The 25,261-nt window shown below is 38.9% G+C and overlaps 4 protein-coding genes across 5 annotated transcripts; all 4 read right to left on the bottom strand.

The window, feature by feature from the left end:
* Nucleotides 1–244: 244 nt before the first annotated feature.
* LOC113669801 (BTB/POZ domain-containing protein 3) lies at nucleotides 245–2,345 on the bottom strand. Its single transcript, XM_027185876.2, has one exon. It carries the CDS (start codon nucleotides 1,924–1,926, stop codon nucleotides 601–603), a length of 1,326 nt encoding a protein of 441 aa, XP_027041677.2. The 5' UTR covers nucleotides 1,927–2,345; the 3' UTR covers nucleotides 245–600.
* A 1,142-nt stretch (nucleotides 2,346–3,487) lies between these two features.
* On the bottom strand, nucleotides 3,488–4,703 carry LOC113669802 (melatonin receptor type 1B-B). The gene has a single exon (XM_027185878.2). It carries the CDS (start codon nucleotides 4,701–4,703, stop codon nucleotides 3,747–3,749), a length of 957 nt encoding a protein of 318 aa, XP_027041679.2. The 3' UTR covers nucleotides 3,488–3,746.
* Nucleotides 3,488–24,062, bottom strand: LOC113669819 (uncharacterized). Of its 2 annotated transcripts, XM_089199142.1 has the most exons (12): nucleotides 24,047–24,062; nucleotides 22,683–22,730; nucleotides 18,333–18,382; nucleotides 17,614–17,671; nucleotides 16,617–16,826; nucleotides 13,419–13,604; nucleotides 12,451–12,693; nucleotides 12,062–12,247; nucleotides 11,407–11,673; nucleotides 10,648–10,805; nucleotides 10,043–10,271; nucleotides 3,488–6,655 (listed from the first exon to the last, which is right to left on the bottom strand). In XM_089199142.1, the coding sequence occupies exons 3-12, from the start codon at nucleotides 18,378–18,380 to the stop codon at nucleotides 6,372–6,374; spliced, it is 1,869 nt and encodes a 622-aa protein (XP_089055268.1). In that variant the 5' UTR covers nucleotides 18,381–18,382; nucleotides 22,683–22,730; nucleotides 24,047–24,062; the 3' UTR covers nucleotides 3,488–6,371. The 2 variants fall into 2 exon arrangements, with proteins under 2 accessions (XP_089055268.1, XP_089055274.1); XM_089199148.1 differs by lacking the exon at nucleotides 24,047–24,062 and having other exon boundaries at nucleotides 22,642–22,730.
* LOC149051307 (uncharacterized) lies at nucleotides 6,818–9,189 on the bottom strand. Its single transcript, XM_089199164.1, has one exon. It carries the CDS (start codon nucleotides 9,137–9,139, stop codon nucleotides 7,361–7,363), a length of 1,779 nt encoding a protein of 592 aa, XP_089055290.1. The 5' UTR covers nucleotides 9,140–9,189; the 3' UTR covers nucleotides 6,818–7,360.
* Nucleotides 24,063–25,261: the final 1,199 nt, after the last annotated feature.

A 25,261-nucleotide genomic window follows, 5' to 3' on the forward strand; every position in this document is an offset into this window, starting at 1 on the left:
TTACATGTGACTCCCAAGATCTGATTTTTAATTCTCCCCACTAGCTGCTACACATTACCTTGTAAATTAGTTACAAGTATTTGGTGTTGGATCAACATAACAATTTCTGTCTGATAAGTTTGAGTATTCTCATCACTTGTTTGCTGGATAATGTATGGATATTATAGGGAGAAGTTACTTGTTAATCACTGAGAGTTACAGGGGTAATAGTGATGTACAGTCAATATAAAAACAATACAACAAATACCAAAAAAATCATGCCCTCAAGAATGCTTTTAATACTAAATAGACAGAAAAACCAGCAGACTATGAGACACAGTTAACTGTTTCACCCCTCAGAGTGACTAGCCTCTAATTTCTCCTTACACATCACCCCTAAATCAAACATAAAGTTTACAGGAATAATGGAAATGATCACCAACTAAATAAGCTCTTGATTGCTTAATTCTCTATGTGAGCACCTTAGGAAATGTTGACAGAACAGTATGGAGAATATACATACTGCATCAGTGTATAAAGGGTTATGGCAGCCTACTTGTAAACACACTCATAATGCAGAAATGATAGCTGAAGGCTGAACAATTTTTAAATTTCATAACATTATCTTTTGTGAAACAAAATCTCTGCAAACTGCCCCCCTGCATCATTTGTGCCATTTGGACTTGACTGGCCAGTGAACCTAAAGCATGAACCATCACATTCCACTACACTCAGCCCACCAGAGCCATACCATGAACTAACCCCGGAGATCAATGCAGAAATGTGGTATTGCACATTGGGTTGTAGCTGCACAAGATCATCAAAGATTATATCAAAACCGAAGTATCCATTTGTCTTCTCTGCTTCAGTCTCGTAAGAACCATCAACAGAGTACAACTCTTGATCCCGGCAGTTACCCTCCACCAGCAAAGACAGCTTGAGAGAGACATCATACGAGAACCCTCTGCTCCCAAACAGACGGACCCCACCCATATACACAGGGGTATCTACGGCAAAAACCACCCCATCGGGTATACCGCTAGAATATGCCCATCCATGGCTGACTTGAGGGAATCTCTTGCAGCGGGAAAACACACGAGGAGGAATTAACTTCCTTGGACGTTTTGAGAATTTCACGCTTATTGTTACAGAGCTATACCACATGAACATCTCGATGACATCGTCTTTGGTGAGGAGCCCAGATGTTGGAACCTTTTCAGCAAATTGCTCCTGCGTCATCAACGGAAAACGAATGTTGTTTATAACTTCCTCGCCAGTTACCCTTCTTTTATTTTCTTTAGAGGGTTCAATCTCTTGTCGCTCACACTCCACATCTGCCCATCGATCAACGGCTTCGAAAAGGTTCACTTCGTGAATTGCCAGAGAATCTCGAACCACAATTTCTTCGAGTAGTTCCGTTGCGATGGAAGAGAACGATTCAGATCTTAGCACTTCTTCGGCCCTCACATCCACAACCTCCCAGCAGCGAGTCACAAGCTCGTTGTCTTCGAACTTTTTAGCATGAGGCAAAATGTCGAAGACATTTTCCGGCGAGAGATTTTCGGTCAAGAATTTCGTACATTCGATTTCAAGTTCCGGAACAATGTACTTCTTTGCTAAGTATGAAACTTGCATAACGCAACTTCCAGTGAGCTTGACTTCGTCGCAATAAAGAAAGCGAAGAAACTCTTCAAAGCTTTCTGAATCACAGTCAGGAAGCTCAATTCTGCTTTTACTCTCCGCTAAATCGCCGAAAAACATAGCATACAAAACTGGGCTGCTCACCGCTAGCACGAACTTATGTGCCGAGAAGATGACATCGGAACCCTCAGAATCTTTAATCACAAAAGATATGTCGCTCATCAATGGGTTGTTAAACATAAACTCGACGCGTTCTTTGATGTTCTTTCTTTTCGTCTGCCAAGATTCAAATTCTTTCGACGCCATGAAGTCCCTGTTGTAATCTCAAATTTGGTAGCTGCGAAGAATTCGAACTGCTGACTGGTTTTTTTTATAGCGAAAGACCGCTGTCCGAGATATCGTGGGAGCAGTATGAGTGCGTCATCGAGTCCCTCGCGTGACCAGGACTGAGGGTCAACTTTGCGTGTCAAATATCTGTTATTTTTTCTTCCTTTTTCTTTTTCCAGTTTATATTTCAGTCAACATTCACCAACCAAATTTTGAGTGAATTGTACAAATTTCATTCAGATTACTAGAGCATGAGACCGGGTATCATCTGAGTTTAAATCGGTGTTATTTATCAGAAAAATAGAATTACTGGAAGGAAACTATTGTAGTGCCTACAATACGTATAAATATATCATTTATGATGTTTATCCTGTCTGTAATCAGTATCTTACTCGTTGTAATCAAACGAACTCTACGCAGAAAAGGTGTTATTTTGGATCAGAGCGTAGCAAAGGAGGGAGGGGAGGGGGGTCTGATGTCGTTTCGCGCATGGATTTTAAAGAAAGAATCACGCGTTATGTAAAAAAGCAAAAACTTACAATCTCACGTCACCTTGCCTTTTGTAAAATTTACGGGATTGCTCACGCTTCGCTTAGAAACACTTTGCCTCCCCCTCCCCTCCCCTCTTAGGTTAAGTTTCGTGAGTAGCAGTTAAAATGATTATGTTGTACCAGCTGTGCTACTTCATAATAACAGAGTATCACCAAATGCAATGTTAACCTAAGGAAAAAAAATCCGCGTGGTTATCTCAAATAAAACTCTTTCAATTTTTTTAAATACCGTTTCCTAGATTTTAAGCTATGTGATATTTTTTTAATCAAAATCTCGCATGTTTCATTTACGTGACAGATTCTTTGTGTAGCAAACATAATCGAAACATCTCATTAATACTTGGCGTTAGTTTTCAGAAGCTTAAAATAAACCGATCAAGTTAAAAGCTTTCTACTATGTTTTAAGACATTTGAGTAATGTAAAATACCGCTTTGTAACACAAACAACGATGCGATAGAAACCTTTCATTAACGCAAAGTATGACGTACCGCCTCAGATAATCGACAAAACGCGTGCGGAAAAAAGGTTTACAAAACAGAAGATAGTCGTTTTCAATTGCATGACGTCAGACTTAGGGTCAGGACAGCAGTTTTCAATTTCAATAAGAAAGAAGTCTTAAAGCTACGTAATTTCTGTCGTCGAGTCTTTCAAGAATGCTTCGCTTATAAAATAAAAATATTTGTCGCCAAAGGGGTATTTTTAGACAAATCTTAACTTCTTGACGAAAGGAGCAGCATTCGTGCTGCGATAATTAATTAATAGTCTCTCGCTCTGTAGTGCTTTTGACAGGTAATTCTTCACCATTTCTTTATTACCCGAGCAGGTGAATTAGTAAGGGATTGATAAAACCATTGTTATCTTCCATATTAACGGTGCAATACTAATATGCCGCAAGATAGCTCTCCTGATTAAAAATGATATCGAGAGATATGGTGTTTATCTTACTTAAGATTGATGTCTCCGTAAAACTAATCACGCGAACCATACATTTTTGTTAAGTTTAAAATTTATTTTTTCATTCTTTTTTTTCCCCGTTAGGTTTCGTGTAAATAATTTGCCTACGGCATTTCAATAAGTTTAACTCCAGATTAAGCGTGTAAGCATAACTTTTAGAAACATTTACTTTTAAATAGCCATTAAAATATTTATATAATTACGTAAGTTTAAATTTAAAAACTGTTGTACATGCATGAAAGCATAAAAAAATTTTCAAATTTTGAATAAATTACAAGAGAACATTTTTACCTTTAAGAACGAATTCTGCATAACGTTAATAAATGATACATCTCTTTTCGAACCATTTTGTTCATAAAACCATATATCCAAGGGTTTAAAACTGCACTGGTGTAGGCTAGAAATGTGTAAAACATATAGACTTCGCGGGGAAACCACTTCGTTTGTGTGGTATCTGCAATATCTATAATTACACATGGTATCCAACATAACGAAAACCCTAAAATGATGATGAAAACAATCTTGGATAGTTTGACTTCTTCTCGGCTTAAAATCGATCTTGAATCGTGTTCTCCTCGCGCGGTTTCGTATTCTCGGCGGTGAGTGCGAATTGTGTGTAAAACTCGCGCGTAACACGCAAGAATGATAACAGCGGGTAAAGCTACGAAGAAAATACTGAAGATAATCGTGAAGCGACGACTGTGTTCGATGGACGGGAAAGTCATAACGCAAATGGCTTTTCGAGGGTGGAACACATAACGCGAGGAGAGTGAAATAACCAGAGTTCCCATTATGACAGCTGTGAAGAGGCTGATAGCGATAATAATGAGCAAAGTTTTCAGCTTCGTAAAAATTCTTTTGTAAAAATGTGGACGAACCACGTTCAAGTTTCGATTCGACGCTGTTATAGTTATGATTTGAAGCGATTGGAAAACCAGGAGGTGAATACTGAATCCCTGAATTTGACAAACCAATTCACCGAATGGCCAGTGGTCCATAATCAAAGATCCAAGAGTGAGAGGCATAGCAATTGACGCGAGCAAAATGTCTGTCACACACAGTGTAACGATGAACATGTTGGTAATCGTACGTAACACTCGCTTTCTGTAGATTGTTATACAAACCAACACATTTCCTCCGAGAGCTAACACATTGATGATGAAAAGCAAGCAGATTTCGACGATTTTCTGGGCCAAATTCCGCGATCCTAATACATTTTCGGGTACAGTCTCTAAAGAAATATTTGACATCTTTAGGTCATGGCCCAATGAAACTGCAGACGAGTGGAACTTTTTGGTTGTTTTCACTTTCCTTTATATCAAGTTTGTGGGCGGGGAAAATATCCTAAATAAGAGCATAAATTTGCATTTCAGTGTCATACCTAAGCAATTGTTTTCACGCGTCATTGATCTCTTTCTGTCAGTTTCTTTCTCAGAGGCGTTCTCGAACTGTCACCTTTGATTCCTGTTGCCGAATCAAATAATTCTGTGGCGTCCGTTATCTCCAACGCGACCAAAGGGTGTCCTTTCCTATCAGTTTAAAGTATCTGAACTTTTCTAGAATTTTCTTAGGGAAAATAGGTGGTTTTGATGAAGGGACAGGAAATGTGTAACACGGCTAAAACACGTCCGAAGGCCCCTAACGGAAGAAAAGTAATTTCAAGGAGACCGTAAAATTTGCGTCACGCAATTGGAAAGAGATGTAACCAAACATATTTTACTGCCAAAATAAAAAATGAATATGAAATAGAATTGGAATGAAACGATGACAGAAACATTTTAGGCCCCGAAAGAATATTTTACGCCTGCCTCCCACTTCAAATTTCTTCTAACCACGGTTTGACTGAAAATAACTGACTTGATGAGGTCCGGTTCACACCCGTCTTTCAAAAGACTCGACGGCAATTCTAAAACGCAAAGAAAACGTCCTTGAATAAAAGTCTTAATGAGAGAGAAACAATAGCTTACACTTGTTGCGACAAAAAGGAAAAAGCTGTCCATTCAATTGCGGCCTTTCAACGCAAAACAACAGCTAACAGCACAAAATTTCAGAATCACGCAGAGTGCTTAGAGAATTTTTTTCTTTGTCGGCCGCGGAGGTTAATCTCAGAATTAAGCAACAGAATTACTTGTTTTTCTTCGGGCTTATCCTCGCTGAGAAGACCTGTCAAGATCCGGCCGAGTGACGCAGGATAAAAAGAAAACAATGAACAACGATGATAATTGCTCTGGAAAACCTGAATAGCGACAAAACGAAGCGAAACTTTTTCACCTCGACTCTTCCAGTTCCAGTTCCAGAATAGTCCTCCAATTAGTAATCTTGTTGCTCCGGAAAGGCATTGTCAAAGTGTCGTTCAATCAATGTCTCGAAATCATTTGCGTGTTGTGGCACGTGTAATAGTAGCCGAAGTTATATAACTTTTTCTGACAAAGGGCAGAAATCTAGCTTCGAGCCATGTTCGGTTTGTCGACCTTGCATGTGGCTTTTCGCAGTCGCTTGGTTAGTAGATGGTTATCTTAGCTCTTGACAAGCATATAAAAATTATCTCACAATTAGCAGCGACAAGTTTAAACAGATTATTTACAGGTTAACTTCCCTAGTGATCCTATTGAAGGCGCACAATTATTAAACCACTCGCGTAGAACAGTTTTGAGTTACAGCAAGTGTTACCACAAGTGTAGAAGAGCGAAAATTAGTTAATTAATCCGATGCCCTCTCTCAAGAAATTTACCAGCAAAGCGTAACTTGCTATAATTTAAATTGAGTCGCTTGTAAAAAATTAATTATGTAGAATTCGATTTACTATGTGTATGTTTAAGTCTAGATCTCAGAAGATGATACAGCTGGTAAGAACAAAAACATGGCTTTCTCCTTCACAAATCACTGTTTGCTTAATTTAGCCTTTAGAACTGGACTCTTCATTGAAGTAAGTTCATCCTCTCGTAATACTCAGTACCAGGTCTTTCTCTCAAGCCTTGCTTGCTACTGGTTCCAGTCCTGTTGTTAAGCTCACATGTGTTATCCTGGGAAAGGTAGGTGAATGACTCACACGTCATCTCTACGAGGCAGTAGGCCATACATTTCCATGGTGATGTCACGTGATATTCCAAATGAATCATGTGACCTGTCAGTGCCAACGGAACACCAGCTTTCGACACGGGGAGATAGAAGAAAGCGTCCTCATAATGGATGGCCGAGTTTTCTAGGATTTGAAAGCAAAAAGGAGTCAGAGATTTTGTAACACGATATACAGCTTCTATAACGTATTAAGGTGGTACAACCCTCAAAAAATCAACATTTTTTCATATGTTTTTTTACAAAAAGTTATCTATATCACCTAAATTGACACATGGAGACAACTGTATTTTTGCAGTTTTTGACTTGATATTTTATTATTGCTGCTGAGAATTAGCAAATGATGCCCCCCGGTGGGCAACCAAACAAGAACAGTCATAACTCTTTAACATTAGATTAAAAATTCACAAAATTTTTAGACAATGATCTTTACATGCACCTGCATGCAATGAACTACAGAAACACCTCTCAGTCATATAGAATGGAAAATATTAAAGAAAACACAACAACTTTCAGGAATTGATAAGATGAGCAATCTCATTTTGGTCATTTAACAACAAAAGATGCACCTAAGTGTATGTTTCTAGTTCATTGCATGCAAAAATATACTGAGATCTCTCACTCCAAAAATGAGAAGAATTGAATAAAACGCTGGAAAGTTATCTTTGCTAGCGTGTCGGTAGTTTCATAAAATTCGAAATTGAGAGAAAACTGGTTTAAAGTTTTTAAACTGATTTTTTCAAGACTTGAACACAGTTTCCATGAATTGAATTGTTCAAAACTGACCAGGGCCATAGCTGACTCCTTCAGTTTGCTTATTATGGTCATCTTTTCATTTTTTAAGGCCCCTAATCACTTTGCGTTGCTTCTTGGTAGTAGCAATGCTTTTATGTTGCGCAATATTAACTCTAAGCTGGTCTTGGAGTCTGCAACCCTCCTCGGTATATTTGCCAGAAGGAATACCAAGGGCTTGGAAAAGCTTAATAATACTCATTGAACCAATATTAAAATAAGAAACAGCATCATAAAGTCCTAATTCTAATGTCTCCCTTCCAACATAAATTTCTTTTGGAATCCTTTGCCATACCATGCCATTCAAAGACTCATTTTGATTTTGTGTCTTGCATTGTAAGCACTTCTGCAATAAGTTGTTCTCACTAAGTCGAATATATTCAGGCTTTAGCTTGGCAATAACAGGTAAAGGAAGGCCAGGTCCATGCTTAAAGAGATTCGTATGGTTGGCTTTGTCCTTTTGATACTTGCACCAACTTGCACTACCTGTTGGGCAGTGGTCATGAAGTGGGCGTGCCTCACTTGAGGCACAATGCATGAGGCTAGCATGGATAGCTTTCTTCATTCCAGCCAAATTTCCAACATTGGACCTTATGGCAATGCCATAATAGTTCTGCAGTTTATCAATTAGACTATCTGTGAGTTTCCCTCTGCCTCCAAGGCCTGGATTGTCACGTTTTAATTTGCGAAGTGCAGTTCCAACCCTCTTCTGCACATGACCAATGCATTCTTTCTTTTCCACTAAAATTCCAGCATCTTGATAAATATTCTTTATCCTGGAAAAACTCTTGCTGTCCCCATCCCCATAAAATTCAGTGTACCTGAGATTGTGCAGCTCAACAGACCTTTGAAATATGCGCTCTGCACCCTCTGGTTCCATAGCAGGTGCTGATCCCTGGAAATTTGACTTGCAAGTGGTGTGATCAGCTCTCCACATCTGATATTCGAGAGAATTCTTGTCCATTTGTTCATGCCGCTCACACTGTTTGCATCCTTGGCTTAGGGCCTCCACATCAAGAACCTTTCCTGTGTCCATAGATATGACAGTCACACAACCATTGCGTGACGAGTAGCCTCTCTTTTGCCATGTTCCGTCACAAGAAACACCACAGTTCACAGGTAGACCTTCAGAAGAATTTACATCCTTCTTGAGAGATAAAACTTCTTCTCCTGCCTTTTTCATTGTTTCCTTTGCAATCGCTTTCATGTGACGGCCGATTACGCGCGAGTTGCTGAGGAAAGCTTTCTCAGTTGGAGGTGGAGGCATGTTCATAATTGTGCAGAATTTCCTTGCACCAGCATAACCCTTTCCAAGAGTTCTCATACCATAAACGATTCGCCGATTTACTTCAAAACTCTTTCCTTGCTTTTTTGATGTGCAAAATGAATGTTTCCATCCACACTGCTCGCACAGCAAACGCAAAGTTGACGCACATCCCTTCCGTTTCAAATTATCTTCCATAAACAAAAGACTGAAATCGCCGCATTCGCCACAACGTAGCAAAGAAAAAACGGACGATAGCACCTCCATATCACAGAACCTGAACCCTGTAATGGATGGACTGGTTTCCTCTTTATCTACCTTGATCAGCTTAGGCTTGGGTTTGTCTTCTTGGGAAGTTGATTGAAGCTTTCGATACGAAGCCGAAGATTCCTTCGCTTCGCTCTGATCATGTGAAATGCCGTCTGTGGATTCACGTATCCCACTCGAAGCGCTTTCGACAGCAATCGACTCTTCTTCGTTAATTCTTGGACTATTTGAAAAGCGATTTCCATAAAATTTGCGCTTCTTGCGTCTCTGAGACGAAAATTTCGGCATATTGATGATTGAAGCTCTCTCACTTGCGAAAATTCACAACTGAATGATTGATAATAACGGCTGTTCACTGAAACATATCAAAACGAGGCTGAAAGTCATTGTTGGGCCCCAGTCTCCCAATAGCTTACTCAAGACGCAATCAGCTTGCTTTGATCTGGGAGGAAATCGCACTTTTAGGCCCTAAAAGGACGCATTTAAAAATGCGTTTCCATGGCAACGGAACAACAGTGCCTTAGAAATTGCATTTTATTACTATTTCCTGACAAATTATTCACAAAAAGACATTTGGGGCTATTAAACAAAAGCCTTTAGAAGTGAAATCGAATGGAAAAAAAATGGACTCATTTTCAACAAAAATTGCATTTTTTTTTGTATCGTACCACCTTAAAGTGGCTCAATAAAAACTGACCTCTTTGTTCTTGTTTTGATTTTCTTGTTGTTTTTTTTTCCAAATTTCTGATTTATTAGTCCTGATCAGAAGTCAGGAAAAGTCTGTTCCAGTCAGGAAACGAAGAGAGGGGGAAGTTTGGGTCGATTCGAAAAAAGGAGGGAGGTTTGGGTCGAGTCGAAAAGAGGAGGGAGGCTTAGGCCGGGTCGAAAAAAGGAAGGATGCTTGGGCGTTTGGGCCGGGTCGAAAAAAGGAGGGAGGCTTGGGTCGGGTCGAAAAAAGGAGGGAGGTTTGAGTCGGGTCGCATAGCCCTCATCCTTTTATTTGACCCGACCCTAGCCCCGCGCTTTTTATGCTCTAACGCCTGCTATCGTGCCTACTAACTCAACGCCTTGAATAGGCTAGGTTTGAAAAATGACGATGAGAAAAGTTTGGACACATCAAAAAAATCTTACCAAGAATGGCATCCAACAGCTTGCTGTAAACTGATTCGAAGAAACTAACGGAATACTTACCTATACAATATCTCGCTTTGACTACGAAAGATGTCGGCTGCAGCTTGTAGACATGATATCCATAACAATTCCTGACTTGCACCTTCACTTCTGCAAAGCAGCAGGTGCTACTCCAACTAAAACAAACAGTTCGTTGGACGACACCCTCCTCCATAGATGGGTGGCTCCCGCGAAGCCAGCCTGAGGCCTGGGTTCCACAAGCCCAAGGTTCCGTACAAGAGTCTGGTAGCTAGCGAGAAATATGAGTGATTCTTGAACTTTCTGATAAATATGAAAAGACTTGCTAGATGGTTGAATTTCATGACTTTGCAGAGGGGGTCAGAAGTTCCTTATTTCGAATTTGTAGAATGTTATGTTTGCAAGACTGCCATGTAACTTACAGTTGGTAATTTAAGATGCCTATATTACCAGCTTCAGAAGGTGGGCTCTGGTTCACGTAGACATTTATCCCCCCCCCCCCCCTCACGCTGACCCCTAAATTTTTGGCAACATAAAACATTAAAACTATTAACTTTCTGCCTTGACGCTCCCTCCCCCTCTAAACACACTTTTTATTTCGCTTTGACGCCTCTGAACCGATGCACTTCGTAAATTATAGATCATACCTGCATTGGACTTCCTGTGGTCTGATCAACAAAGCGGTACCATGTTCGTTCATTAATGCTATTGTCATTTTGAGCCGACACTTGGTTCTGTATTGCATGAAAAGCTGATCTTGTCCCATCCATTAATTCTTTGTACTCAGTGCACATCGAATATTTACCTTGAATGAAAAAAAGAGGACATCCTTTTAAAATATTTACACACTTCTGTGGGGAAAAAAAAAACTCGGCCATGATGTTCTATGTTGTTATTTTGTTTTGCAAGTAAGGATGAGATTTTGATTTATATAAACTTTTGTCGAAATACAAAATATTTTTCACTGCTTTCATTCCACAAACCTTCTGTTTTTTTAGTTCATTCGAGAAACCAGAAAAATTTATCAAATATAAAAAAAAACGCAGATATAAAAAAGAAAAGAAGGGAGGAAAGGATAAAAAGGGTTGTTTGTGCTTGAGCCAAGTGACTCCTCCCGCCCTTCCCAAGCGGGAGCTTATTCCAGTTTCCACAGCATGAACTGACGAGGAGTGTTATTACTCTCCCCTGGATTGGATGCCAGTCCATCAAAAGGCTACTCCCCCCCCCCCAACTCCCCGGAATTTCATCAGGTTTTTATGACAATTTTCTGGTATCAATTAACAGTTGGTTCGAAAAAGCTTATTGGAATAAAAGCGTAAGGTGCACGCTCAACCTCAGGACTTGTAGTTGTTACTGAAGTACACCCTTAAAACTTGATTAAAATACTGTCCAGTTCTTTAACTTACTTTGCAAATTTAACACAAATCTGTGAAAATCAGTGCCATGTTTGTTACTGGCCACACAATCAATTTTCCACGTGGTGTTATTCCATGATGCAATGATTGACAGTTTCAGTGTCAGGTCGGAGGTGCTGTTTTGAAGGACGACGCCATCTTTGACCCAAGCTACAAACGGTTCAGGGTAGCCGAAAGGCTCTGGACAGACCAAAGTTAGGGAACTTTTATCATAAGCGTCCTGTACTGTCTGCTCCTCTGGTTTGTTCTTCAGAATGGCTAGAATGAGATGTATCAAAAAAAGATGTTATGGCTATCATTTTATTGCTTATAGGAGTCGCTTCCTAGTAAGAATTATGACTTAAGCCATGTTGTTTAATAAAGTAGTTAAGTTTGTAGGAGCGTAGTATTCTTTCTGCTGATTACAGAATGCCGTAACACTGGTCTCATCAAGATAAGGAACAAAGAGTTATTCTGAATCACACCTCATCGCTATTTCCCTCTTCCCCACGCCTCTCTCTCTCTCTCTCTCTCTCTCTCTCTCTCTCTCTCTCTCTCTCTCTCTCTCTCTCTCTCTCTCTCCCTCTCTCCCTCTCTCTCCCTCTCTCTCTCTCTCTCTCTCTCTGGGCTAAGAAAGAGAATGAAATTAACTTCGGGTATACCTCACCTCTGCTTTCAGAATAAACCTCCACTTCGCACAGTGTCAGAACCATTCCAGTTCCCTCAAGTCTGATATTTACGTATCGCCCTGTTTTTCTCGGTTTGCAATAAAACGAAGCTTTGTGTACAGTGGCCATTGAGTACAATCCACCACACCTTGGATTTGAGGTCCCATTATTCTCCAAACTGTCTCCTAAGCAGAAAAAAGTCTACGTGAGAGGCCTGCGTTTTTCGTTGCATTCGAAGTACATGGGGATTCTTGAAGAGCTGTGGTATGTTAAGGTTAAGACCGTAGCTTTTTATAATCGCAAAATAAAGTTAACATCGCATGAAAGACTTCGAACTAAACGTAAGGAAACAAAAAATTATTTCATTCAACGTGAACGTTCAGCTTACCCACATAAATTGCTATGTTGCGCAGCCTATCCATGCAACATCCTACCCTGTTGACTATGAACACCTCTGACACGTGCTGACTTGAACCCAGATCCACTCGCCACCAGGGATAATTTTGTTCAGCTGTATGTGTACAACTTAACCCATTATAATGGCTGTCAAGATTTCCATCCAGTGCGTGCGCAGGAAAACCATCATATGCCGTAGTGGACTGTGTTGCCGATCGACCTGCAGCAATGTTTACTAATAAAAAACAAAACAAAACAAAAGAAGACTTCTATAGAGTCAGCCAGCCTCTCATTCCGTACACAACTACTGACCTTTCTCTTTCGTCTTTTAACCGAAATCTCTTTCGAATCCCTTACCTACCCACGTGCATTCCTTCCTATGTATCTCTAACTTTCCTACTCACCACCTTCTAACCTTACTTAACAGGCTACATACCTGCTTAACAACCGACCTCCCTAGTCATCGACCTACCCAATCATTTTACCTAGCTGCCTTACCTCTCCACCTAGTTTCTCATATAGCAACCAGTCTTATTGTCCACCTTGTTATCTTGCCTCCTGTTACGAAAAATTGTCTAAGTTAAGTCCTAGAACATTCTACAGAACAGTCTAGAACCCGAAGTCATCCAGACGTAACCTTCTTGTACAAGAACGTTCTGGAACATTCTGTTTCTTATGTAATTACTCAGATTTGGAAACCGTGTTAATCTACTAAATTTAGTTCTTTAGAGAAGTTTCTAGATCCTTGTACTTTATGTATATAGGAGCGATAGTTTCATCGAAAAATCAGAGAGAATTGTGAAGAAGCTTAGTGCTGTATAGTCGAGAACTCAACTACGTGGAAATAAATCAGTTTGTTGCTGTTACATACGATCTTGAGTTTTGTCTAGGAACAACCCTGCTCTACATCGACACTCGTAGCACCTCCCTGTTTACACTTGCCCATAGGAGTTTATTCACCTGCTGGATTAGGATTCACTGACACCGCACAGATATCCAGCTTCTTATTCTTTCCCGCTATTCGGATGTTCACATATCGACCCCTGACACCAGGGGTGCAATCGAATGACTTTTCCTGTGAAGATGTCATAGTGTATGGTCCTCCACACTTTTGGTTGGAATTTCCTTCGTTATCGAGACTGTTTCCTGAGGAAAAAGTGAAATGCCAGAAATATAAATAACAAAAATACTTCATTTGAATCGATAAATAAAAACATGAATAAAAGCTTTGTTTATAATCAAGCGCCATCCTGAAATCATTTTAATACGTTTACCGTCTTCTGCTGTCTTCTGTAGCGTCACGGCCAGAACTGAAAACATAATGAACTAGTAGCGATAAGCTAGAAATCACAAAAGGACAGAACTCAAATGTGTATCAAGTGCGAATGTCGGACTAATAAGACACTTCGAAAAAAAAACAATAACAAGCACCTGGAAACATCGGTCACTTATCATCACTCACTCACTCAATCGCTCGTCCCCGAAAGAAGTGACTTCGCCTTCTACTATATAAGAGGCACAGCCCAAAAAAGTCGCACACTGATGTCCATGATAAAAAATGGGACACTAATGTCTGCCCAAAATCAAAAATCGGCCACTGCTATCCAAAGTCGGCCACCAATGTCTAAAATAAAAAACGGTCACTTGTGTCTCAAAATAGAAAAACGGTGACTAATGTCCAAAATAAAAAATCAGCCATTTGTGCCCGAAATCAAATATCGGCCTGGTGTCCAAAATAAAATCCAAAAGATAAGCCTCTGGCATCCAAAAGCATAAATCGGCCAAAAGCAGATATCGGCTATTAGAGTCCTTAATAAAATATCGTCCCCTCTGCCACTAGTGTCCAAACTCCAAAATCGGCCACTAGCGTCCAAAATAAAAAATGGGCAGTTTAAGACTGGAAATGACAAAATTGTAGCACAATTTTTATGGCTTTGACAAGAACAAGCGGTTGTATAAAGATACCAGGAGGTAGTGTTGCAGAATATACGTCTTAGATGCAAAATAGAAAACCGGCCGAATCCCACATATTTACGAGTACCCTGTTCCAGAGAGAAAGATGTTTAAAAATTATAGTCGTTAATTAGCGCACTCAATAAATAATTAATGGTGACATTTTTATCTCATAAAATAATTCAAATAGTGCACGCGCTCTGATTGGCCATAAAACCATTTTACATGGGCGTCGCGTCGTGGTTTCCTACGCTTATCTCGTGTTCTCCCAACCTCCCGCGTGTTTACATCAGGCTATGTAAACACGGAAACCATTTTACATTTCTTCAGCATAAATCGGCCACAACTGTCCAAAAGCAGAAATCGGCTATTAGAGTCCTTAATAAAAAATCGCCCTCTTATCTCCACAATTAAAGATCGCTCACAAGTGTTTAAAAGTATAAAACGTGTCCAAAGTAAAAGATGGGCCGATACCGTCCAAAATAAAAAAAGACAGCCACTTGTGGCCAAAATTATAAATCGGCCTCAAGTGTCCAAAAGCAAAGATCGCCTACCATATTCCAAAATAAAAAAGATTTTGCCCACTTATCTCCAAAAGCAATAATGGGCCTTTAGCTTTAGTGTCCAAAATAAAAATCGGCCACTACCGTCCAAAAAAAAATGTGCAGTTTAAGACTAGAAATGACAAAATTGTAGCACAATTTTTATAGCTTTGACAAGAACAAGCGGTTGTACAAAGATACTAGGAGGTAGTGTTGCAGAATATACGTCTTAGATGCAAAAGAGAAAACCGGCCGAACCCACATATTCATGAGTACCCTGTTCCAGGGAGAAAAGTGTTTAAAAATTATAGTCGCTAATTAGCGCACTCAATAAATAATTAATGGTGACATTTTATCATATTAACAATATAATAATAATAATTGTAATGATTAAAATAGTAATAGTAATATGGGGGCTAACTTGGGAACATCTGTTTCTCTGTCGGTATAGGCGACCCTAGACCCTATTTCTCTATAAGCTCCGATCATGATTAAAATGTTCTTTTTTTAATTCTGCCTGTTAATTGTAAATCATTTTCTTGTTTCATTTCAGTTCCATTTTTGTGAGACTTTTGTTTCATTCAACAAGGCATTCCGATCACATTATATGACCATATTACGCCATTCCACCGTTCTATCATTCCGAATATGGTCCTCCTGTTAAACTTAATGTATCCTTAATGGTCATGCGTGATCTTATAAAGCATGATGTTCTGCTGTGATTAGTTGTTTTTCAACAGCTCTGATTGGTGTATTTCGACCCTTGCTAATCAGAGCATCATGCTTTATAAGATCACGCATGACTAGTCGACCTCATTGCCTGAGGAAGACTAGCAGTATGCAGTCGAAACGTCACGATCTACATCACACGTGACTACATCGTGAGACAAACGAAAAACTTAGTTTTTTTCGTTATTCACCACGATGAATAGCCACAACCTTTTCTACGAAATTAATGTATCCTTGTTTCGGAGCCTGCTCGCTTCGCAAATTTAGCAGCTCTTTTGGGCCCAAGTTGCTGATTGAAATGGTGAAATGCTCTCTCTTCAAATTTGTCCTCGAAATCTCCACGATGTGCAGATCAAACTTACTTAGATATTTCTGCAAGGAAAAGTCTTGTTTTCAATTTCGTGCCGGACGACGCCACTGTGAAATTATTTTTGAATGTTTATCATCTTTTGAAGTGTCACGGCAAGAACTGAAGAAATTATATTTTCGAATTTACTGGGCCTAATTTGCTGATTCAAACGGCAATACGCTATCTCTTCAAAGAAATAAATTGTTTCCAAGCTCTCATAGTGCACTGATCACAACTTTTAAGCTATTTCTGGAAAGGAAATTATTGTTTTTTCACGCGCCATCCTGATGTAATTGTGAGATGTTTATAGATCTTCTGCAGTACCAAACAACAGGTAGCAACCGGAAACATCGGGTGAAAATTGGGCCAAGATCGGAATTCTGCGTCAGTTACCATCACTCGTTCACTCATTCGGTAGACGTATGTGACTTTACCTCCTACAGGAGGTAGTAGCCACAGCTAGTCATTGGTCTTGTCACGAAAGTCAAACCCTTTGAAAAAAACTACAGTGAGACGAGTAATTAATTAGTTATTTGTACCAGTAAGGAAAAAATATTTTAGACATGTGAGCTAAGAACCACTGACCGATTCTTATTTCAAAATCTGCCAATCCATTTGCACCGCTAGTAATGTTTACTACGTCCACGCTGTAACTCTTCCCCAAATCAACTCGCCACCAGGGATCCGTTAGGAGACTGGTCACTGCACACCTGCCTGTGGTTCCTTCAACAGCCAGTGCAGCTACTGAACCATCTTCACCAGACATGTATGCTGGTTGTCTTAATGCCAAATCAGCTAATGTCAAAAGATAATTGAATACTTTGTTACAATGGAATCTTCCACTTTAGGCAGTCATACTTCAAGCAGCTAACGATCGGATTGGTCAACTTGGACAGCTCAACAACCGATAAAAAATAAGACGCAAATGTTAATAGCCAATGGGATCTTACTATCTTGCCAATGCTGGCCAATCAACGTTCGCTCTGACGAAAGACTAACGCTCGAAACGTCTGCTTTGAAACTCTTAACGGTGGCCAATTTACGTTATCAACGAATTAATGATACTAAATTACCTTAATAACGAAAACCGAAAAAAAATGAAAAATGATGAAATAAGCCAGCCAGAAAGAAATTATTGCTTTCCTAACTGTTTAATGAAAATAATAATGACAAAAAACGCTGCTGATTTAGAGAAATGGGAAACCAACGCAAAAGCTTAAGTTTACGATGTAATTGATCCAGTTCTAAACAAATGGCCCAAAGCAGGTGGCGTTAGAATTTTGAGGTTTTATCAAAATTCCAGTAGCAAGTTCCTTGCACTTAGCTATAAACACGATGTATTTTATAAAATTAAGACGTCGTGACGCAAAAATACAACAGCAGTCTTAATTTGTCGCTTCCGCAGCTACCACTATTTAAAAGAAATTTTTGTTGCCATTTGTCTGGCGAACAACACGTTTCGTCTACATACCGTTATATTTAATCTTCGACGACAAACATTTTCGTTTGTAGTGCCAAAACATTTCCTTAGTTCAGTAACAGTTCATATGTTGTAAATCATAGTTCTTTCGTCTCTACGTACCTGACATTACTTCCGAGGCTCTTAAGAACAAAATCAGAAATCCAGTTTGTACCATAACCTGCATTAGAAAGTCAGAAAATATGTTTGTCACATAACACTTTTTATAGAATTTAGAATTCCAAGTTTTCTCTTCTAAATGAGTGTTATATACAGAAAACCACAGAAGGCTTTACAAACGGGTTGGCATGGCCCAAACATTATGTGTCAAGAGTGAGGGTTTTAACTTATTAATTTCAGAGCTAAGTTTTAAAGTGCTGTGAACGTCTCATGTCTCGAATAGCAGAAATTGTGCAAGCAGTGTTTGCATCGATTCGGACTAGAAAATTCCCTTCAAATTAATGGTTTTTTACTTAAACTAACTCAAACAAAAGGTTAATGTTGTCAGCTGTAATAGTAATTTTGACTGAAGTTTGGGCCGACTGGTTGTAATTTTGGGATGAGTGTCAAGTTTCATTCATAAAATGAGCTGATATGATGAGTAAACTCTAGGATAGCAAACGGAACTGATCATTGAGCCAAGGGTGAGTATGTACGCTGGATAAACATAAAGCATGAATATGGTTTTTCTGGCCAAAGACAGTTGCAAAAAGTTAAGTACTGAACTTTTGCCTCAGTCCTAACTGTTACGCTCGAAAAGTTGGAAGATTTTAGCATTGTAGTTTCTTTGGCTTTAAGGACAACAGAATTTTGTATCGAAGCGAAAAAATTATTGTACTTACACATATTGAGGTCATTTTGAGCAGGGCGTCGCTGGTAATTTCAGACATCTCTAAAATATCAACAACAAAAAAACAAGAAGATAAATTAGCCTTGACAAACATGCGGTTTGCACCACTGGGATTAGCTTTGAGATGTAGCTATTCTAATTAGCGTAAATGGCCAATATCATCTGTCACAGTCACATTGTTTTGGTCGAATGATACTTAAATTCTTAATTTTGATTCATTGTTTTGAAATTTCTTAAATTCTTCACTAAACCGGGTTGGGGGGGGGGGGGAGGGGAAGGGGGGCGATTGATATCGATAGTCATGGTGAATTAACTCTTTAAAGTTTTTTATTGCAACTAAGATTAATTTTCAATTTTTGTTTAATTCTTTCATACTGTTTTTTTTTTTTTGCATTATATCACTGTCGACTGAAGTGGTTTGCGACAGGTTGACGTAAGGGCAAAACCAGTGCAAATTACACCACAGCCAATCAGAACGAATTTTCGCATCTTAAGGAGCCAATGAAAATTCAAAGATAGTGTGCGAGCGGACCTTCGTCATCAGCGCTTCTGCAAGAGCGTTATTTCGCCCGCGGGAAAGTGTATGAGTCCCTGATCAACGTGGACCAGCGAGATGTCTGAATTGGGTTTAGCACTGATAATGAAGACCCGCGAGAACGCTTTTTTTCCGCTTCTGGTACCTAGAATGATGTCAATATTTTGGCAATTTGATCGTTAAAATTGTCAAATTAGTAGCCGATAAACTTTAGAGCCAAAATCCCTGCAAACTTTTCCCTGACTCGATTTAAACCGTCCTGCGAGCGGAGAAACGCACGTCCTTATTGGTTGGAAACAAGTGCATTCTCTTGTTACACGAGTGCAAATTACAAATAGCACGCGCACGCTTTTAAAATTTCGACGGTCTTGACTCTCTGATGTTTTTTTATGTTCATTATTAACAAATAATAACACGATTTCTCTTGCAATTTAGTGTAATGAACACTTGCAAATTTCTGAAAGACTATAAATGGCACTCACTCCACGTGCAATTTTGTTGACTTTGAAAAATTTACTCCTGCCTATTATCACTAACTTGCACTCGAAATCATGTTATTTCCTATACTAATTACGCTTGGGTAAACGCGGACTTTTCTACAAGTCGCGGTTATTTGAGAAGTTATCGCAATTAACGAAACGATCAAACATTGCAAGCGAGTTTCAATTACAAACATTGCAGATGTTAAAAGAAGCCTAAAAACAGTCAGTCACAAACAAGCTGGGCGCTATATGCACCTGAACTTTAAGTATAGGAAATCGTATGAACGCGAGTGCATTTCGTGATTTATGGGCACGAGTGATGTTTTGAAAGTTCTCAAAATTGCACGAGCCGTAGGCGAGTGCAATTTGAGAACTTTCAAAACATCACGAGTGACCATAAATCACGAAATGCACGAGCAGGTTCATACGATTTTTTATTTATTATATCCTCGACAAAATTACTCCATCGGTGTTTCCATGGCAACTTCTCCGTATTGCACTCTATAACCTCTATTGCACTCTATAACCTATTTATGCATTCATCATTGACCAATCAGAAACGCGATATTTTGTTGAGTATATAATAAGTAGGGTAACATATATAATGCGGGATTATTTTGAGTGTGTTTTTGACAAAGCATTGAGCACAACGCCGGTCTAATGACTTAAATTCTTACAAATTTCCTGGATGCCACAGTTCACATGTCGAGATTAACATGTGTAGCCTGAGTTTTGTTCGCAGTAAGCCTAGCTTTTTATAGCTTGTAGCTGAAAAATTCACTCCAATAGAATGTGTTCTGAACTTTCCTTAGCTAGTTTTATTTGTTAATATTAGGGAGGACGGAATGACCGAAATATTTCTCAAATTGGCTTCATTGCTTTGCGACTCTGCTCAATACATATATGTTATTTGCCGGCTGGGAGGTCCATATGGTGAAAAACTGTGGCCGAGGTCTTGAAAATACTGCCCGAGGCCGTAGACCGAGGGCAGCATTTTCAAGACCGAGGTCACAGTTTTTCATCATACGGACCGACCCTTAGCCGGTAAATAACATATTTATTGTTTTTAAACTTGACGAAATTCTTTCCGAAAGAACCCGAATGATTTATCATGTTTATGGCCGTAAATACGGCAAGATCTTCCATAAACTGAACAATTTTTGAGTGGGTAAATGGTAGTTAAAATAAAGGTGATGCAAATTTAAGAGAGATGCCTCAGCGAAACATTTTCATTTCCGTAACGATAAGGGTGATTAAAAGGCTTCCAAACAAACTTTGAAACATTATTTTTACAAGTATCTGTCACAATCTGACACCTGTCAATTAGAGAGCGCGCAAGAAAAAGAAAATCGAAGGAACATTTGAAAACCAACAGAACTAGTTTGGCAAGGACTGTCACGACAATGTTTTCTTCAAAATCAGTTAATGATCTAACGGAAAGTATTATTCACTCTCATCGACGATTCATTCATGTACGAAGATTTACCTCTGTTCATTAAGTAAACGGCGAGGAAATTAATTGTGAGTAAATTCAATCTTTTTATTTTGAAGTTGTGAGAGTTTGCTCGTTTGTTTGCTGTAATGGCGTGTTTACCTCTGATCTTTCCTTCGCAAAAACTAAATTCGAACGGCACACTCCAACGAGACACAAGGGAATGTAATGCGGCCTTTTCTCAAAAAATTCCTTCAATTTCTGTTGTGCAATTTAAGGTACAAATGTCCAAATTGAACGGAATTGAAAAGACTCACCAGGAGCGTATATTTGTTGTAGAACTTAAATTAAAACTTCGCTCGCTCTTTCACTATGAACAAATTGCTCGAGAAAATTCAGATATTAAATGAATGAAAGTTCCATCGTTCAGTTTAACTGTAACCAAATGCCTCACGTTCCAACTTTCTGGGTACTTTTTGTAAACGATTAAAATTAATTGCAGAAGGTTTTTAGGCCGCTTGTCAACCAACGTAATTACACTATTGTTTATACAAATTCATTCTGAAACCAATATTTTTCTGTCAACCAAAGTGATTTGATAGAGAGAAAAGAGAGGATTCGTAAGTTATTTATCGGCTTGAGGTAGTGACCGACGTGTTTGCTTAAAAATACTGCCCAGCCGGAAAACGAGGTATATTTATGAAAAATGACAACGAAAGTTGGGATGTCTCGGCGACTCACGAAAGCGTTACCGTGGCCCGTGGGCAGAGATAGGAAAATACTGACCGGGTAAAGAACCAATCAGATTGCAAGATTCGTTACCGTGCCCTTTAAAAAAACAATAAATATATGTTATTTGCCGGCTGGGAGGTCCGTATGGTGAAAAACTGTGACCGAGGTCTTGCAAATACTGCCCGAGGCCGTAGGCCGAGGGCAGCATTTTCAAGACCGAGGTCACAGTTTTTCACCATACGGACCGACCCTTAGCCGGTAAATAACATATTTATTGTTTTTAAACTTGACGAAATTCTTTCCGAAAGAACCCGAATGATTTATGGCCGTAAATACGGCAAGATCTTCCATAAACTGAACAATTTTTGAGTGGGTAAATGGTAGTTAAAATAAAGGTGATGCAAATTTAAGAGAGATGCCTCAGCGAAACATTTTCATTTCCGTAACGATAAGGGTGATTAAAAGGCTTCCAAACAAACTTTGAAACATTATTTTTACAAGTATCTGTCACAATCTGACACCTGTCAATTAGAGAGCGCGCAAGAAAAAGAAAATCGAAGGAACATTTGAAAACCAACAGAACTAGTTTGGCAAGGACTGTCACGACAATGTTTTCTTCAAAATCAGTTAATGATCTAACGGAAAGTATTATTCACTCTCATCGACGATTCATTCATGTACGAAGATTTACCTCTGTTCATTAAGTAAACGGCGAGGAATTAATTGTGAGTAAATTCAATCTTTTTATTTTGAAGTTGTGAGAGTTTGCTCGTTTGTTTGCTGTAATGGCGTGTTTAACTCTGATCTTTCCTTCACGAAAACTTAATTCGAACGGCACACTCCAACGAAAAAACGATAAGAGATTATATATTTTTATCTTAATTAGCCGCCAAAACTTTTGCGGTATTTCCTTCTCAAAGTCAGAATCAGTTCAAATTATTCCTATCGGAGGCCAAGCAGCTTTAAGTTACCCAGTCAGAAAAATAAACGTTGCTAGTGCGACATCAGATATTGTCATGCTGACTGAGAAAATGAATCTCAATTTTGTTTCGTAGGATAGTGTAATTTCAAGAGGAGACATATACATGTTGTTATCGCATGGAAAAATGTATGTACTTACAGTAAGGTATGCTTATATGAATTAAGCATCATTTCACGTACTTGTAGATTTAGGAGAACTGCTAAGTTTAACGTCGATAAGACTCCTTGCTGGATAATTAACAGAAAAAAAAAGATTTAACACCTCTGTAGGAAGTCTTCTTGGTGAATGAAAAATTTATACACGCAATTGGCAAAACCAACAATGTCAATGGAGGTCTTTTTGGTAGATTTGTCCTTTATTGCTGTCGAGGGAAGATGAAAATAATTGGTTTAAACTTTTCGAGTTTTTGTTGCGAGAATTAATTTCAGTTTGTCGGTAATTTATTGTGCACAAAGCCGGGTTTCCTCATGAAAATTGCATCTGTGAGAGCATAAAATTTGGAATTGAACCATGATACATATTTAAGCTTTCTTAAACTTAATCACCATGTGTCTTTGGAATGTGTTACTTACCTTCTTCAGCACAAATTTGTAAACGTTTTCACCTCTCACCGTTTTAAGAAAAGTAGAAAAAATACTGTAACCTAACTCATTAAAATTCACCTTTTAAAAAACTTCATACGTCTAAATTTATCCTTGACACTGAATCAGTCTTCAATATTTTATGAAAATCAGGCAGACGCTTTTAATTAGCTTTAACAAAGCAACCATTAATCATTTGCATTAGATCTTCGTCTTTGGCTCAGACGAATGGCTGACGCTAGAGACGACAGCTTTAGAAACTTTTATAATCAATTCACTTTGTAGAACCAAATTAACTTGTAATTCCCTCACTGACGCAATACCACAGTTTCTTTAGAAATTTACTTCCTTCGCCGTTTGCGGAGCCTAATTTTCTAGTCATCAGGTCTCATAAGCCGTTGACACACCTGGCGATTTTCAGTACGCCGATCGCCGCGCGCCAATGCGAGTCGCCAGTAAAATTAACCAATCAAGTTGGGCGATATTATCACATGACTATTCAAAATGGCGGAGGGCATCGAAAATTGTTTCTGAACTGAAGAAAAAGAAATTAATTTGATCACATTGTGGTCAGAAAAGCCATGCTTATTTGATATAACGTCGGGTGACTACAGAAATTGTCTCAAGAAGGACTCTGTGTTACAATAAATCCATATCTTCGACCATATTTTTTTCTTGTCCCACTTTTTCAGAACGCTTCCTGGAGCGCTTTAGTTGCAAAATTATGGCAGCAGCCAACAATTTTTTTCGCTTCGCTGTTGCCATTTTGTTTGTTTACATTGGTTCGCGCAATTTTTATACGTCACCCGATGGAACCTGTGATCAGGCTGAAGTGCCACGCGATCGCGACCGGCTAAGTGTGTCCGGCGATCAAATTCGCAGCGATCGGCGTATAATATCGTCAGGTGTGTCGCTGGCTATACATTAGATGAGTGATTTAAGGCTACAGGAATACGGCATACCTTCGTCTTCGGACAGAGAACTATGCCTCGCCATTAATAATTAATTCATTTATAAATCTCTAAATACGTTTAAAAAACAGTAAACATCATACATCGGCCAATCAGTAGGTACTTACCAGATCGAAAACAAAAAAATTGTGTTTTCAAAATCAGTTGCTTTTCGACAAAGATTTCTTTTCATGAGATTAAATTTTCACTGGAGAAAAAATGGAAATAAAATTCGATTATTTTTAATATTTAATGAGTAATTAATATTTCTAGCTTTTCACGTTAGTTCTCAAGTACAATTTGTTTATCCGTATTATGATGAGAAACAATGGACGCCATTGTCCGATTTTAGACAATAGTGACCGATTGTAGACATTTGTGTCCGATTTTAGACACTACCGTCCGATTTTAAACATGAATGTCCGATTTTAGACTTAAATGGTCGATTTTGGACACAAGTGTCCGATATTTGACGGCAGTTTCCGACATCACTTTCTTCCCTTTCCGAGTGTTCTTTTATGAATCGCATGAGTATAAATTGGCTATAAAATCAAAATCAAGCCAGCTAACTTTCAAACTGGAATTAGACACAATTGCCTATAACCCCCAGTGACGTGGACATAAAAGATTCAACGTTAAACGATTTTGGCGCGCAACTCATGCACATTTGCGTCAAGTTAAAGTTCCGACGGCGTTATTTCTAACATCTTGGTGCGTGTGCACTCTGCACGGATTTGGCGGTTAGACAGACCCTCCTGACGCAATACAAACGGCTCTTGTAGGAGCCATCAATTATAAAAAAAGTCGTGAACAATAAATTTGTTTCCCTTTATGCGTGAATAAAAACCGTATATCCTTCACTCATTCTGTTAAACAAATCGCGTGTCACTATGAAGTATTGAAGCGCGAATAACAGCACATCGCATGCAAAGGAATAATGAAAAAAGTCGCCCAAACATTTTATCACATGGCAGCCCTGACTCACTTTCGCTGTTCGCTCTCAAGTCCTGTTTTGCCATTTTAATATTTGACACGATCATAGTTTTCTTCCAAGCTACAAATCATCAAGCTGTATTTTCAAGCACGCCTGTTAATACATTTTCTTTCCAATCGGATTTTTGTTTCGCAGGTCGCCTGAGATACATTGACAGAGTACAATAAAATTCATACCGGCCTACCTTCAAACTTTAAAACTGGATTTGGGCGCAATTTGTTATAACCGCCAGT

This window comes from Pocillopora damicornis, chromosome 1 (genome assembly GCF_964200805.1).
Source record: "Pocillopora damicornis chromosome 1, jaPocDami1.2, whole genome shotgun sequence".
NCBI lineage: Eukaryota > Metazoa > Cnidaria > Anthozoa > Scleractinia > Pocilloporidae > Pocillopora > Pocillopora damicornis.

Bases quoted from the DNA above. Each gene is read 5' to 3' on its own strand.
- LOC113669819 (XM_089199142.1), bottom strand. From the start codon at position 18,380: ATGTCTGAAATTACCAGCGACGCCCTGCTCAAAATGACCTCAATATGT. The intron at 16,827-17,613 runs GTACGTAGAGAC...TTTTGACATTAG, and splicing joins AGCCTCGGAAGTAATGTCAG to CTGATTTGGCATTAAGACAA. The intron at 13,605-16,616 runs GTCAGTGGTTCT...CTTTTTCCTCAG, and splicing joins AGATTTTGAAATAAGAATCG to GAAACAGTCTCGATAACGAA.
- LOC113669801 (XM_027185876.2), bottom strand. From the start codon at position 1,926: ATGGCGTCGAAAGAATTTGAATCTTGGCAGACGAAAAGAAAGAACATC.
- LOC113669802 (XM_027185878.2), bottom strand. From the start codon at position 4,703: ATGTCAAATATTTCTTTAGAGACTGTACCCGAAAATGTATTAGGATCG.
- LOC149051307 (XM_089199164.1), bottom strand. From the start codon at position 9,139: ATGCCGAAATTTTCGTCTCAGAGACGCAAGAAGCGCAAATTTTATGGA.